The 13220-nt window shown below is 49.2% G+C and overlaps 1 protein-coding gene across 1 annotated transcript; it reads left to right on the forward strand.

The window, feature by feature from the left end:
• Positions 1–1497: 1497 nt before the first annotated feature.
• Positions 1498–12108, forward strand: SMARCD1 (SWI/SNF related, matrix associated, actin dependent regulator of chromatin, subfamily d, member 1). Its single transcript, XM_059682830.1, has 13 exons — positions 1498–1838; positions 2423–2610; positions 3098–3140; positions 3235–3357; positions 3837–3959; positions 5244–5360; positions 6593–6694; positions 7242–7403; positions 7495–7592; positions 8791–8926; positions 10450–10572; positions 11668–11769; positions 11899–12108. The coding sequence occupies exons 1-13, from the start codon at positions 1662–1664 to the stop codon at positions 11950–11952; spliced, it is 1548 nt and encodes a 515-aa protein (XP_059538813.1). The 5' UTR covers positions 1498–1661; the 3' UTR covers positions 11953–12108.
• Positions 12109–13220: the final 1112 nt, after the last annotated feature.

Raw genomic sequence — 13220 nt, forward strand, 5'->3', positions numbered from 1 at the left:
TCTCCCCCTAACCGGGGCATTCTCTGTCCTCCCTGTAGCCTTAACGTTCCCTCCCCTGCTCCTCCCACCCCAGCGTCCTCTGTAAGGCTGCCTGTGGCCTCCCAAGGGAAGGGACGGATACGGAGACAGCCCCCACCCAAGGGATGGAGGTCTGCTCTGCACACCAAGCCCAGGGCTTCAAAGACAGAGGGGCCTATGGATCAGTGACGCCTTTGCTGGGGCAGTGGGTGCTGACAGGCAGAGCTGAGGTTCCCTCAGTGGCCTTTCCCTCCTTCTAGGGCCCAGTCCCCTTTCCTCATCTGATACCCAAACCCATCACTTCTATTTTCTGGTGAGGTCTGGTTTGGGAGTGGGAGGAAAGCGGGGACGCTGAGCGCTATTCCTACCTTAAAGAGAAACTGAGTGAGAGAGGGAGCTGCTGTGCCCCTCCCACTAGGTGGCCTCCCAGGCCAGAGCCCTGCCCCTTCCCAGGCCTTCTCTGCCAACCATCTCTCGGTCTCCAACCCCAGAACAGGACCTGTGGCAGGTCACCTGTGCATTGACCTGGAGCTGGAGGGTGAGGCTATAGGATCTTTGGGGACCTCAGTTCCTAGTAATTCCTTAGAGAGCAGACCTCTCCAGAGGGAAGCAGGAGCCAGGCCAGGGGGTGTGCACGGGGCGGAGAACAGCAAGCAGGGCTAAGGGTGGAGCATGCCTCTGGTCTAATAAACTGGGTTTCAACCACTCCTCTTCAGTGTCTTCTTCTCTTATCTCAATAGCATTCAGGCCTTCCCATTAAGTGCCTAGAGCTAAGTGTGGCTTAGGGCCAGACAACCAGGGGAGGAGCAAGGAGGCTTGAGCAGGGAGACCCTGGTCCTCCAGGGACGAGACTGGCTGGCCATCACACCAGGAATGGTTTGAACCTCTGGACAGGGAAAGAGGAAGGGGCAAAGGCAACAGAGATCCCAAAGTCCTTGCACAAAGGATGCTCTGGAGAGGAGGCAGGGTCAAATGTTAAAATAAACTTAAAATCTGGAAGCAGGTTAGGTTAAAAGTCAGGGAATTCGTTGGGTTGAAGTTCTAATGAGGTCGTTACGGAGGCCCGCTTTCTGTGGAATGAGCCGCAGGAAATGTATGAGCCGCAAGATGTGGATTCTGGGCTTTGGCTTTGCTGCTGACCTAATGACCTTTGCCAAGTCATTTCCCCCGAGTCCAGCTTTCCCGTCTGTGAAACAGGATAAACAGTGCGCTCATTCCGTCCCTCGGGCTTCTGTAGCAGGAAGAGGAGGAGACGAACAGCCCAAGCGCTTCGGAAAGTTGAACACACTGCGCCCAGGTGAAGCCGGCCCACCACCACGGTCCTCATCAGAGCGCCGGGCCGGGGCCGGGGTCCACCTTTCCAGGCCTGTCTCCCTCCCGTCGCCTGGGGGCGCCCGCGCCCAGGGCCGCTCTATCCCAGGGCCCGTCTCTATGGTTTCCCCCCTCGCGGACCGCGAAGGCGGGAGGGCGTGGTCAACACCTTCTCCGCTGGTTGCCCCCTCTAGCCCACAGTCTCGCTGCCCTGAGCCTCCCGTGCCGGCCGGCCGGCCGGGCGGACAGGCGAGCGCGCGGGGGGCGCGCAGGGGGCGGGGGGAGTTCCGGTTCCGGTTCTTTGTGCAGCTGCAGCAGCGGCTCCGGGGAAGATGGCGGCCCGGGCGGGTTTCCAGTCTGTGGCTCCGAGCGGCGGCGCCGGAGCCTCAGGAGGGGCGGGCGCGGCGGCTGCCCTGGGCCCGGGCGGGACTCCGGGGCCTCCCGTGCGAATGGGCCCGGCGCCGGGTCAGGGGCTGTACCGCTCCCCGATGCCCGGGGCGGCCTATCCGGTGAGCGGGGCTGGAGGAGGGGCGCGCGGGCCGGGGCGGAGCCGAGCGGGGGCCTGGGAGTGACAGCGGCGGGGCGAGGAGGAGGAGGGGCTCCTGGGAGGACCGGGGCCCCGAGTGAGAGTGGGGGAGGCCGTTAGCTTCTCCACCTGCTCCCGGGGGCACGGTTTCCGTGGGGCGGGGTCAGGATGTGGGCCCCGGGCGGGTGGAGGGGCCGGTGCGGGCAGCTGAGACCTGGAGGGCAGGAGGGCTTAGGGCCACACCACCAGCCCCGGAGGAGGGAGGAGCTGGCAGCACTGTCGGGACTGGAGATGCCGGGTGTGTCCGATGCAAAGTAGACGAGGGGGGATTTGGGTGTAACCTGATTCCTACTTTGGAGCGATATTTTCTTAGGAATCACGGCTGGAGCAGAGGAAGCTCCTGTGATTTGCATTTCAAAGGGGCCGAGGGCTCTCCATGGTACTCCGCCCCCTGCGCTCCCCCCACTGGCCTTGCTTCATTCGAAGAGCTCAAGAATCCCCCGGTTCCCTTCTCGGTGGGCTCAGCAGGGGAAGCTATGTCATCTCTGGGTCCTCTCCCCTCTGTAGAGACCAGGTATGCTGCCAGGCAGCCGCATGACACCTCAGGGACCTTCCATGGGACCCCCTGGCTATGGGGGGAACCCCTCAGTCCGACCTGGCCTGGCTCAGTCGGGGATGGACCAGTCCCGCAAGAGACCCGCTCCTCAGCAGGTCCAGCAGGTCCAGCAGCAGGCGGTCCAGAATCGAAACCACAAGTAAGATGACCCTGGGGGGCAGGGAGGAGTGGGGAGGTGGGGGAGGGAGTATCTGAACCGAGAAATGGCGGTGCTGTGTCAGCAGAATGTGCTTATTCTGGAGGATGCCTCATGTGTGTGTGGGGGTGGGGGGGTGAGGGAATGTCTTTGATTTGAGAAAATCTATTTTATTTTTTAAATATATTTTATTGATTTTGTACAGAGAGGAAGGGAGAGAGAGATAGAGAGTCAGAAACATCGATGGGAGAGAAACATCGATCAGCCGTCTCCTGCACATCTCTCACCGGGGATGTGCCCGCAACCAAGGCACATGCCCCAGACCGGAATCGAACCTGGGACCTTTCAGTCCGCAGGCCAAACCGGTTCCGGCAGATTTGAGAAAATCTTTGCAGTCCCTTCACTTTACTATAAATGGGGGTGCGGACACCCTGTCTTCGTGTTCTGGTTAGTTCCATCCCAACCTGATAACAGTATTTATCTTGAACAGTGCAAAGAAAAAGAAGATGGCTGACAAAATTCTACCTCAAAGGGTGAGTCCAGGCTGTAGGTCTTCTTGAGGGTGTGGTGAGTTTGAGAATAGAGATGGTCAGCTCTCTATCCGCATGATGTTTTTCTGTTTCTAAGATTCGTGAACTGGTACCAGAATCCCAGGCCTATATGGATCTCTTGGCTTTTGAAAGGAAACTGGACCAGACCATCATGAGGAAGCGGCTGGATATACAGGAGGCCTTGAAACGTCCCATCAAGGTAACGCAGGAGTACACTGGGCAGACAACCACAGAGAGGACTCGGGAACCTGCAACAGGCTTAGGATGAGAAACCAAACACGCAGCACAGCTCTCCTTGGCATTTAAGTTACATCTTTCCCATCTACCTACCAACTGAGACTTACGTTAGGAACATAAAAACAAAACAGCAAAAGCGGAGGGATTTTTGATATCTCTCGCACCAGAAATATACTATACCTTGTCCATGTTTTTGCTACAACTACTCTGACACCTTAGGAACTGGTACCTTGCATGACTGAACCACCTAGCATCTCAGTATATACATTTGCACTCAGACCAATGGCCTGTACTCCTAGGTGGAATCTCTGTCCACCCACCCTAGGTACTGGATAGACACTAAGCCAGTCTGTTAGGAATAATATTGGGGTTTGGGGAGACCCTGTCTTCACCATCAAACCACTGAAGCCCCACCATCAATCCTGTTTCTGCCTTCCTCAGCAAAAACGGAAGCTGCGAATTTTCATTTCTAACACTTTCAATCCGGCCAAGTCAGATGCCGAGGATGGGGAAGGGACGGTGGCTTCCTGGGAGCTTCGGGTAGAAGGACGGCTCCTGGAGGATGTGAGTTCAAGGTCCACCGCGGGTCTGTGTCTGGGGTGGGAGCTGCTGGGAACAAGCAGCCTTGTCTGGTTGGCAGGAAGCCTGACTGGTGCTCACAGCTCCTGTTGGGAACAGCGGGGGAGGGGTCGCTGTGTTCCCTGTGCTAAAGACAATGGTTCTTTGTGTTGGCTCCCACAGCTTGGCCCTCACTGTGGTGTCCTATCGAGCACCTTATTGTCCTGGGATTTGATTTGTTATTTACCTTCCTCCTGATGCTACTGGCCATTGAATTTAGCAGTATGTGCGGAGTATTCTGGTGTGTGTGTGTGTGTGTGTGTGTGTGTGTGTGTGTGTGTGTGTTTTCAAGTGAGCTTGCACTTAAAATTTGAGGCCATATTTTCCTCTCTGAGTTCTTGAGGTCTTTGATTCCCCTTGTGGCATCTCTATCTTCCCAACATTCATTGGAGACATCTCACAGTTTAAGTGGAGCAGATTTATCTGACAGGCCCTTGGTTGCTTCATGGGGAGCATCAGCTGACAGGTGATAGCCCCCAAACTTCTACCCAGAAGCCCCTTGGGGAAGCTCACTTTTCCCTGATACTCTCTGGCTCTCTATTTTTAGCTGTTCACAGGCAAGCTAATGTGAGTGCATTTTTGCAGGAGAACCAGGGTTCAGTGTCAGAGCCTCCTTCTCTTTATAGATCCAGCCCGTGTGCTGGTGGTGTCATTCTACCCAAACAAGCTGTTTTTGTTCTGGCTGTACATCGCCTATGATTCATTTCCCCTCTGTAGTCAGACTTTTCTCTGTTTAGACTCGCTTTGTTATGTGTAATGGTTTGGCTTAACTTGACAAAGTTAAGTCGGTGACCCTATACATAATATAGGCTGCTGCTTCAGGGTTCTGTTGCTACTGTGACTTGTTTAATACTCACAGACACCTACCTTGCCATTTTCTAAGAGATACCCAAAAGACATTTTTTTAAAATATGTTTTTACTTTTTTCGGGGGGTGGGGAGATGGAGAGAGGGGCAGAAACATCAATGATGAGAAAGAATCATTGATCAGCTGCCTCCTGCATGCCCCCCACTGGGGACCAGGCCTGCAACCCAGGCATGTGCCTTGACCAGGAATCAAACCGTGACCTCCTGGTTCATAGTTCGACACTCAACCACTGAGCCACCCCAGCCAAGCTCAAAAGACATTTTTGGGTTTTCCCATTGCTATTTGGGTCCATTTTTTTTATGGGACTTTGTCTCAAGGAATTGTTTCTGGGCTTTTCTAACATGACCTTTTGTCTCTCTCCAGTCAGCCTTGTCCAAATACGATGCCACCAAGCAAAAGAGGAAGTTCTCTTCCTTTTTTAAATCCTTGGTGATCGAGCTGGACAAAGACCTGTACGGGCCAGACAACCATCTGGTAGAAGTGAGTAGCTCTGCCCTCCTGGCTTTGACTCTGTGACTGAAGGATGATGGACTTGGGAGTCAAACTTTAATGTCTAGGCGGGGGGGAGGTGTAAATAAAAAATAAAGACTTGCCCCAGGGGTACAGTGCCACCATTGTAGTTTGCACATTGACCTCCAGGGGGCACTAGCTGTTGCAGTCTGACTTGTCTCACCTTTTTAATGTTACTATCTTGGTTGTTCCCTCCACTTTCAAGGGGAATGCTAATGGAGGCCTCTTTTACATGCCACGTGTATCTTGCTTATTAACAAGGTTGAGACATAGTTAACCATACATCATTCATACTTTTTCATGGTAGTAGAGTCTCTAATTAGGGGGGCTAACTGTTAGGGTTCTATTCTTTGCCAGGGTTACTGTTATAGATCTGGGACTTCCTTTTGATCCCTGCCATGTTTAGATTCACATTCCAAAATTAAGAATTTGTTATTATAATGCCTGATTATGCAATGTTCTGAAAGCCATGTTAGCAACAGTATTCTTTGGGATACAGTCAAAACCAGAATGAGGCAGTCCAACATTCCAAGTGAACTTAACCTGCTCCTTTTTTTGCCAGTGTAACTGCAGCCCCTTAACCTCAACCATTAAGAAACATGGGAAAGTCTTTACCATCTAATAAGGGAAGTCAGTCATAGAATCAATAGAAATTTGTAAATATGCTTAACTAAAGCATGGTGGTGACTAGGAATGTAGATTGTAGAGTTAGACACACCAGATCTCAAATGGCAGCTCCAATACTTACTGCTCTTTGACCTTAGGCAAACTTCATTTTTCTAAGCAGTTTTCTCATTTGCAAAATAGGCTGAACTGTGCCTATCTGGTATGGATGTTGTGGGATTTAATGATATAATCCAAGTAAATGTCTTAGAATACTCTCATACATAGTAAGTATTCAGTAAATGATAGTTGTGTTATTTTACCATTCACATGTGTACTATCCATCATGTAGATAAAATATCACTGGAAATTTAGGCTAATTTAAACGTGACCCTGAGCACTAAGAATTGAAAGGTTAATCTAATTAAACAGATAATAATCCCAAAGCCATAAGCAATTAAAAAACAAATAAACTCATGCTATTGCTCTTTTCCAGTAGCCTCAGTAATCAAAGTTGAATTCAGTCATTACAGAAGCTCTTCCCTCCCACCCCAGCTCTTCCCCTGGGAGAGCACCCCCTGACATCTTCCTCTCTGTAGTGGCACAGGACCGCCACTACCCAGGAGACGGATGGCTTCCAGGTGAAGCGGCCAGGAGATGTGAATGTCCGGTGTACTGTCCTACTGATGCTGGATTACCAGGTATGCTATGGTGACGTGAGGGGGTCTGGCTTTCACAGCCACAGCCACATCTCATTAGCAGTCTGACATTTTTGTTTGTTTGTTTTTATTTGGTTGGTTGGTTAATTCTCACCTGAGGATATTTTCAGGTTGATTTTGAGAGAGAGTGGGACAGAGAGAAACATCTGTTGATTGGTTGCCTCCCACATGAGCCCCAACCAGGGCTAGGGATCGAGCCTACAACCAAGGTACGTGCCCTTGACCAGAATCGAACCCAGGACCCTTCAGTCCACTGGTTGACTCTCTAGCCACTGAGCCAAACCACCTAGGGCAGCAGTCTGACATTTTCAAGTTTAAGTCTAGTTGTGGATAATTACACCAGACTTTAAGTTCCCTAGATACGGGAATAGGGTCTTAGTCATTTTTGAATTTCTCCTATTGTTTGTCCCAGAGAAAACACTGCATTACTACTGTTGAATGACTTGAATGTATGGTCATGCTAAACACCCCAAAATGCATATAGACCCAGCTCACTCGCTTCATCTCTGTATTCTTTGGTGTTCTGCAGCCTCCCCAGTTTAAATTAGATCCTCGCCTGGCTAGGCTCCTGGGCATCCACACCCAGACCCGTCCCGTGATCATTCAAGCACTGTGGCAATATATTAAGACACATAAGCTCCAGGACCCTCATGAGCGGGAGTTTGTCATCTGTGACAAGTACCTCCAGCAGGTAAGAAAGGACCCATTCTTTTGCTAGAGTCCTCTGAAGCCCTAATTGAACCCAGAATGCCAACTTCTTATCCCCTCCCCCTTTTCCACAGATCTTTGAGTCTCAGCGTATGAAGTTTTCAGAAATCCCCCAAAGGCTCCACGCCTTGCTTATGCCACCAGAACCCATCATCATTAACCATGTCATCAGGTAAGCATGTGTATGGGAGGTAGTGGTGTACTGGTGCTGGCTTGTACCAGTTTGCACAAGCCAACTGTCAAATTTTCAGGAATTTTGAAAGCAGGTTGTTAAACATAGCTGTTATTTAAAATTAAATTATATAAACTTAGAATTAAATATATGATGTTAAAATGAGTAATATTACTCAAAAGTTTATTTCCTAATTATTTTATTAGTATCTATGTTTTCAAGGTTACTTATGTCTGTTGTGTCTGTCTGGTGGAAGTACAGTATAATGATGTGTAACTGCACAGCTCTTCTCAGCTCCTTGATCAGTGATGTAATGTTGGCAGCTTGAAATCAACCATGTTGGGAATATTTAAACCACAGAAATTGGCAAATGCTACAAATCAGGGCTTTTCCCCTCTTCTTTGGAGAATCTGTTTTTAGACATTTATCAGTTCGTTGCTGATAGGCTACCATCTTTTCTCTGGATGGTAGGGCATTCCAGTCTGACACTCCACCTCCATGACCTCCATCTACTTTTTGTTCAGAAGATGGATGAGCAAGGCATCTTTAGGCACATATAACATGAAGGAAGGTACTTCCGCCTCAAAGCAGCATGTCTCTGTGGTTGGATATAGTCTCTCTGCCTTCTTACCCTTACTCTGTATTAATTCCAATAAAGGCCTTCCTTTCTTTAGACTGTGAACCATCACTCAGCTAGGAGTAACTCCTGTTACCTCTACTTTGGGTTAGGAGAAATTGGTCTGTTCTATATTCCTGTAATTAAAGTTAGAGCACTTTTTTTGTGTGGTGTGTGTTTTATTTGAATTCATTTTCAGGGTCAATTTTAGTTTAACAGGCAGAAAGATAACACAAGATACTACAGTAGTGGTTTTCTTTGGGTAGGGAGAAACCTACTTTTCACTGGATATCTTTTGTACCACTTAAATTTTTACCATTGACTTTTTAAACAAATCAACTTTATTGAGGTTTATACGTATACAAGAAATTGTACCTGTTTAAAGTATATTTTGATGACTTTGGGGAAATGTGTAATACCCTGTAGCTACCACCACAAGAAAGATCCAGAACACTTCATCATACCCAAAAGGAGTTTTGCAATCAACTTCTTTCCCCTCATTCCTGAGCCATCTTCTTGACCCTGTGTAATTAGGTCTTAGGAGACAAGCCCTTTACCGGGCCCCTTTGATTTCCTCCCCAGTGTTGACCCAAATGATCAGAAAAAGACGGCTTGTTATGACATTGATGTGGAAGTGGATGATACTTTGAAGACCCAGATGAATTCTTTTCTACTGTCTACTGCCAGCCAGCAGGAGATTGCTACTCTAGACAACAAGGTGGGTGCTTCTACCTGGGTAGTTTGGGTGCTACCAGCCCTCTATCACAGCTTCTAGGCTGCCTTTTGATTCGTGGTATTCAGAAATGTATTGACACCCAGTATGTGTCAGGCACTGTGCTTGGTGCTGGTTAGAGCCAGACATACATGAGTTCTGATTCTGACTATACCTTTTCATAGCTTTGAGCCTCAGTTTCTGATATGTGCAATAAAGACTGTTCATAAGCCTACTGTAAGGATTAAGTTAGACAACTCATGTGGAGGCATGTCCTTGTTCCTGGCACATAAAAACAAATGATAATTGTTGCTACTGTTGTTATTATCTTATTATTATCTTTAACCTTATTAGACATAATTGCTACAAGTAAAGCCAAAAAGAAGAACAGGGAGGCTTTCCCAGAAGAGTTGATGCTCCAACGAAATCTTGAAGGACAGAGTGGAAATTAACAGTGGGGGAGAAAAGAAAGTGGTGCTTAGGGTGTAGGAGGCAGAGGACATTCCAGAAAGGGAGCAGGGTGTATGCTAGGTACAGCTCCAGGTGCCTGTGATGGGACGTTTGGGAAAGGAAACTGGATAGGAAAGTAGAGCATAATCATGAAGAAGCTTTCGTGTAGGAAACACCTGTTAATACTTTGTCCTGAAGACTGGAGGGGCTGTTTGCATTTCGAGGGATCACCGGCAGGAAGGTGGAGAGCAGATTTTAAGAGGCAGACTTGGAGGCAGGAAGCTCAGTTAGGAGGCCAGTGCAGTAATTCATGTGAGATATGTGGAGGGTCTAAACTTAGGGTACAGACAGTGAGGATGGAAATAAGTAGGCAGATTTGAGATGTGTCCAAGTGAAGTTGAAGGGATTTGGACTCTTTAGATGGGGATCGTGGGGTGAGATGTGAGGGAGAAGGAGGCATTAGGATGACTCCCAGGGTTCTAGTTTGGGTGGGTGGTAATATTCACTCAGACTGGCAACAGGAGGAGAAGCAAGTGTTGGAGGAAAGGTAGTGAATTTGTTTTACAGAGTTTAAGGTGCAATCCAAGTTGTTGGATTGGTTGGAGTTTAGAAAAAGGACTCTAGTTTGCAGATTGGGGACTCATTACCCTGTCAGTGGTAATGGAAGACATGTGAGTAGGTGAAATTGCCAGGAAAGTATGGAGAATGAGAGAAGAAGGCAGAGAAAAAAATCCATGGACCCTAACTTTGGAGACAGCCCTCTGTACTATTTCTCTACCCAAGAGTGTTTTTAGACCCATCTGTGCTGTGGGTTAAGTATTCACCATGTAGCTTCCCCCAGAATGGGCACTGGAGACTAAAAGGAAAACTTCTCTCACATCAGGTCTATAGAGCACAGTGCAAGTTATCTCCTGAGAGAAAGGTGAGGGCCAGAGCAGTTGGAGCTCTGGACAATAGTGCCATTTCTAGGCAGCTCTGTACGAGGTTGGGAGTGGCACAAGGAGATGTCCACACTGTCTTCCATTTCACTTTGCATTTCCCCAGTTTGAAAATGTTACGAGCTTCCTTCTTCCTTTCAGATCCATGAGACAATAGAAACTATCAATCAGCTGAAGACCCAGCGGGAGTTCATGCTGAGCTTTGCCAGAGACCCTCAGGGTTTCATTAATGACTGGCTTCAGTCCCAGTGCCGGGACCTCAAGGTAAAAATACCTAGGAAAGTGGCAGAGGGACTCAGTTCAGTGAGGCACACGTTTGCATGTTTTCTGTGACATCTGGTAGAAGAGCCAGAAGGGTAAGTGAGGGACCAGATTATCTTTAGCACATTCTAGGGTCTGTCTGACAGTTAAGTAGGGAAATGGAGGTAGAATCATCAAATGTTTATCTTGCATTTGCATTTATTTGTTGTCACTGTGCACCATATCATAGGGGAAACAGGTGGGAAAAGATCTCTGCTTCAAAGTAGCTTGCATTCGGTTTGGGGAAATTAGGCTGTGATTGGAAAAGTAATAAACCATATTAGACATTGGATCTCAACAGTATCAGTAGATAATAAAAAGGAAAAGGGAGGTTGATGAGACTCAAATAGCTGGCCCAGGCTTCATGGAGAATTTGGTATTTCCCAGCGAGGAGAGCAGCAGAGGCTCAGGCAAGAAGGTAGGAAGGAGCACAGAATGTGTGAGATGCTCCCTTAGTTCTCGCCGTCCTGTGGTGACTGTGACTACTCTTCTGGAGGCTGAGCAGAGGAGCAAGGGACCAAGAGTTCCAGAAGGGATCCCTGAGCCAGGCAATGACTTGATGATTGCAGGGGTGACTGTGGGTGTTACATGAGTACTTTGCTAGGACTGCTGTAGTAAACTACCACAAATTGGTGTAAACAATAGAAATTTATTGTTTCACAGTTCTGAAATCAAGATGGTGTCCGCAGGGGTTGGTTCCTTTGAGGGCTGTGCAGGAGGGTCTGTTCCAGGCCCCTGTCTTAACTGTGGTAGCTTCAGGCAGTACTTGGTGTGCAGATGGTATTCTCCATTTGTCTTCACTTCTTCCTTCTGCACATCTCTGTCTGTGTCTAAATTTCTCCTTTTTATAAGGATACCAGTTATATTGGATTAGGCCTACCCTAATGATCTCACCTTAACTTGATATTTGCAGAGACCCTACTTCTAAATAAAGTCAGATTCACAGGTACGGGTGGGTTAGGATTTTTGACATCTTTTGGGGGAATACAATTCAATCTGTACAGGCATAAAGAAAGGAAACAAATTTGTTCTCTCTCTACTCCCTGCCATCTTCCTCAGACCATGACCGATGTGGTGGGTAACCCAGAGGAAGAGCGCCGAGCTGAGTTCTACTTCCAGCCTTGGGCTCAGGAGGCCGTGTGCCGATACTTCTACTCCAAGGTAGGTGCCTGGGCTGCACAGGGAAAAGTGACAAAAGGCAAGGGGTCTGTTCCCTGGCAGGGTCAGTGGTATTAGCTGCCTACTCCTGGTTTGTCTCATCTTCTACTCCTTCCACTGTTTTCTCCTTAGGTGCAGCAGAGACGGCAAGAATTAGAGCAAGCCCTGGGAATCCGAAATACATAGGGCCTCTCCCACAGCCCTGGTTTGGCTGCACCGATTCTTTATTTTGGGCCCCGTGCTGCCTGCCTCATAGCACCTGCCTTGGTCTTGCTTGGGACCTTCCAGGGGATGCTGTTGGTTGAAGGACAACACCAGAATGAAGAGGGTCTCACATTTCTGTCTTACAAGATACCTATGACCCTCTTCTCCCACCCCATCCCTCCCCACCCCCAGCTTCCCTTTGCCCCACAAAGTTCCCAGGTGCCTCTACCCTCCCCTGGTCTACATAGGACCTCTAGATAGTATTAGAGAGAGAACCTGTAGTGGTAATCAGTGCATTGAATGGATTGGGCCTAAGGCCAGGTGGTCTTCAAGGGGACCAGCAACACTGATTCTGCCCTTCAGAGACCGAGGAGTTGGGAGCCTCATTCCCTTCTCCAAGACTCAGGCCTGGGGGCACTCTATAAGCTAGTTGATCTTGGCTCTCCTGATAACAGAATCCAATGTCCTTCCTTCCCTCCACAGGTTTGGAGCAAACTCTCCCTTCACTTGTTGCCCTCTAGTACTAAAGGAACCCTGGCTCTCAAGCTCCACTGAGGCCCAGGTCAGTCTGCAGTCTCTGGATTGGCCTGCTGTCTCAGTGCTTCTCTTACTCCCTCCTAGGGGGCCACCTCAGTATTGGAGTTTGTTCTTTAATGATTGCTCCCTCCCAGCATACTCCTTGTAGCTGCTCTCTCTAGGACTCCCTCCTTGCGTCCTCACCCAGGGTGTCTGGGTGGGGAATCTTGCCGTTCCCTGTCAGAGCCGAGGGGTCTAACCTGGGCACTGTCATTGCTGGTGGAGGCTGTTCCTGCTGTTGCTTGGAGGTGTGCTTCATTCACTGACTCCGTTCTGCCTCCCCATCCCTTCGTGGAGAAACAGGCCTAAAGCCAAACGGGTAAAAGCCCTGGGCCACCCCTGTCTTCCTGCCCCTTGTCTGCCCAGTTGGCGCCTGCTGGTGACTTCTGGGGCACTGAGGAGTGAAAGCGCCTAGGGCTGCAGAAGAGCTCTGAGTTGGGTTTGTGACTCCTTCCTCCCTGCCTCACAGGATGGTGACTCCCCAGCCCCTGCCCTCAAAGCTTCAGGCCCCTCAGGGAGCAGCAGGACCTTATGATTTTGGCCCCTTGGAACTGAGATGGTTTTGCCTCTTTCCATGAGAGCCTCAGATTCTTCCAGGTGTATCACCCCGAGTTAGTATATCCCAGGCTCGCAGACTCAACACAGCAGGGTGGGAGACAGCTGGGCACAGAGGG

The sequence above is a fragment of the Myotis daubentonii genome, chromosome 2, assembly GCF_963259705.1.
Source record: "Myotis daubentonii chromosome 2, mMyoDau2.1, whole genome shotgun sequence".
Classification (NCBI taxonomy): Eukaryota; Metazoa; Chordata; class Mammalia; order Chiroptera; family Vespertilionidae; genus Myotis; species Myotis daubentonii.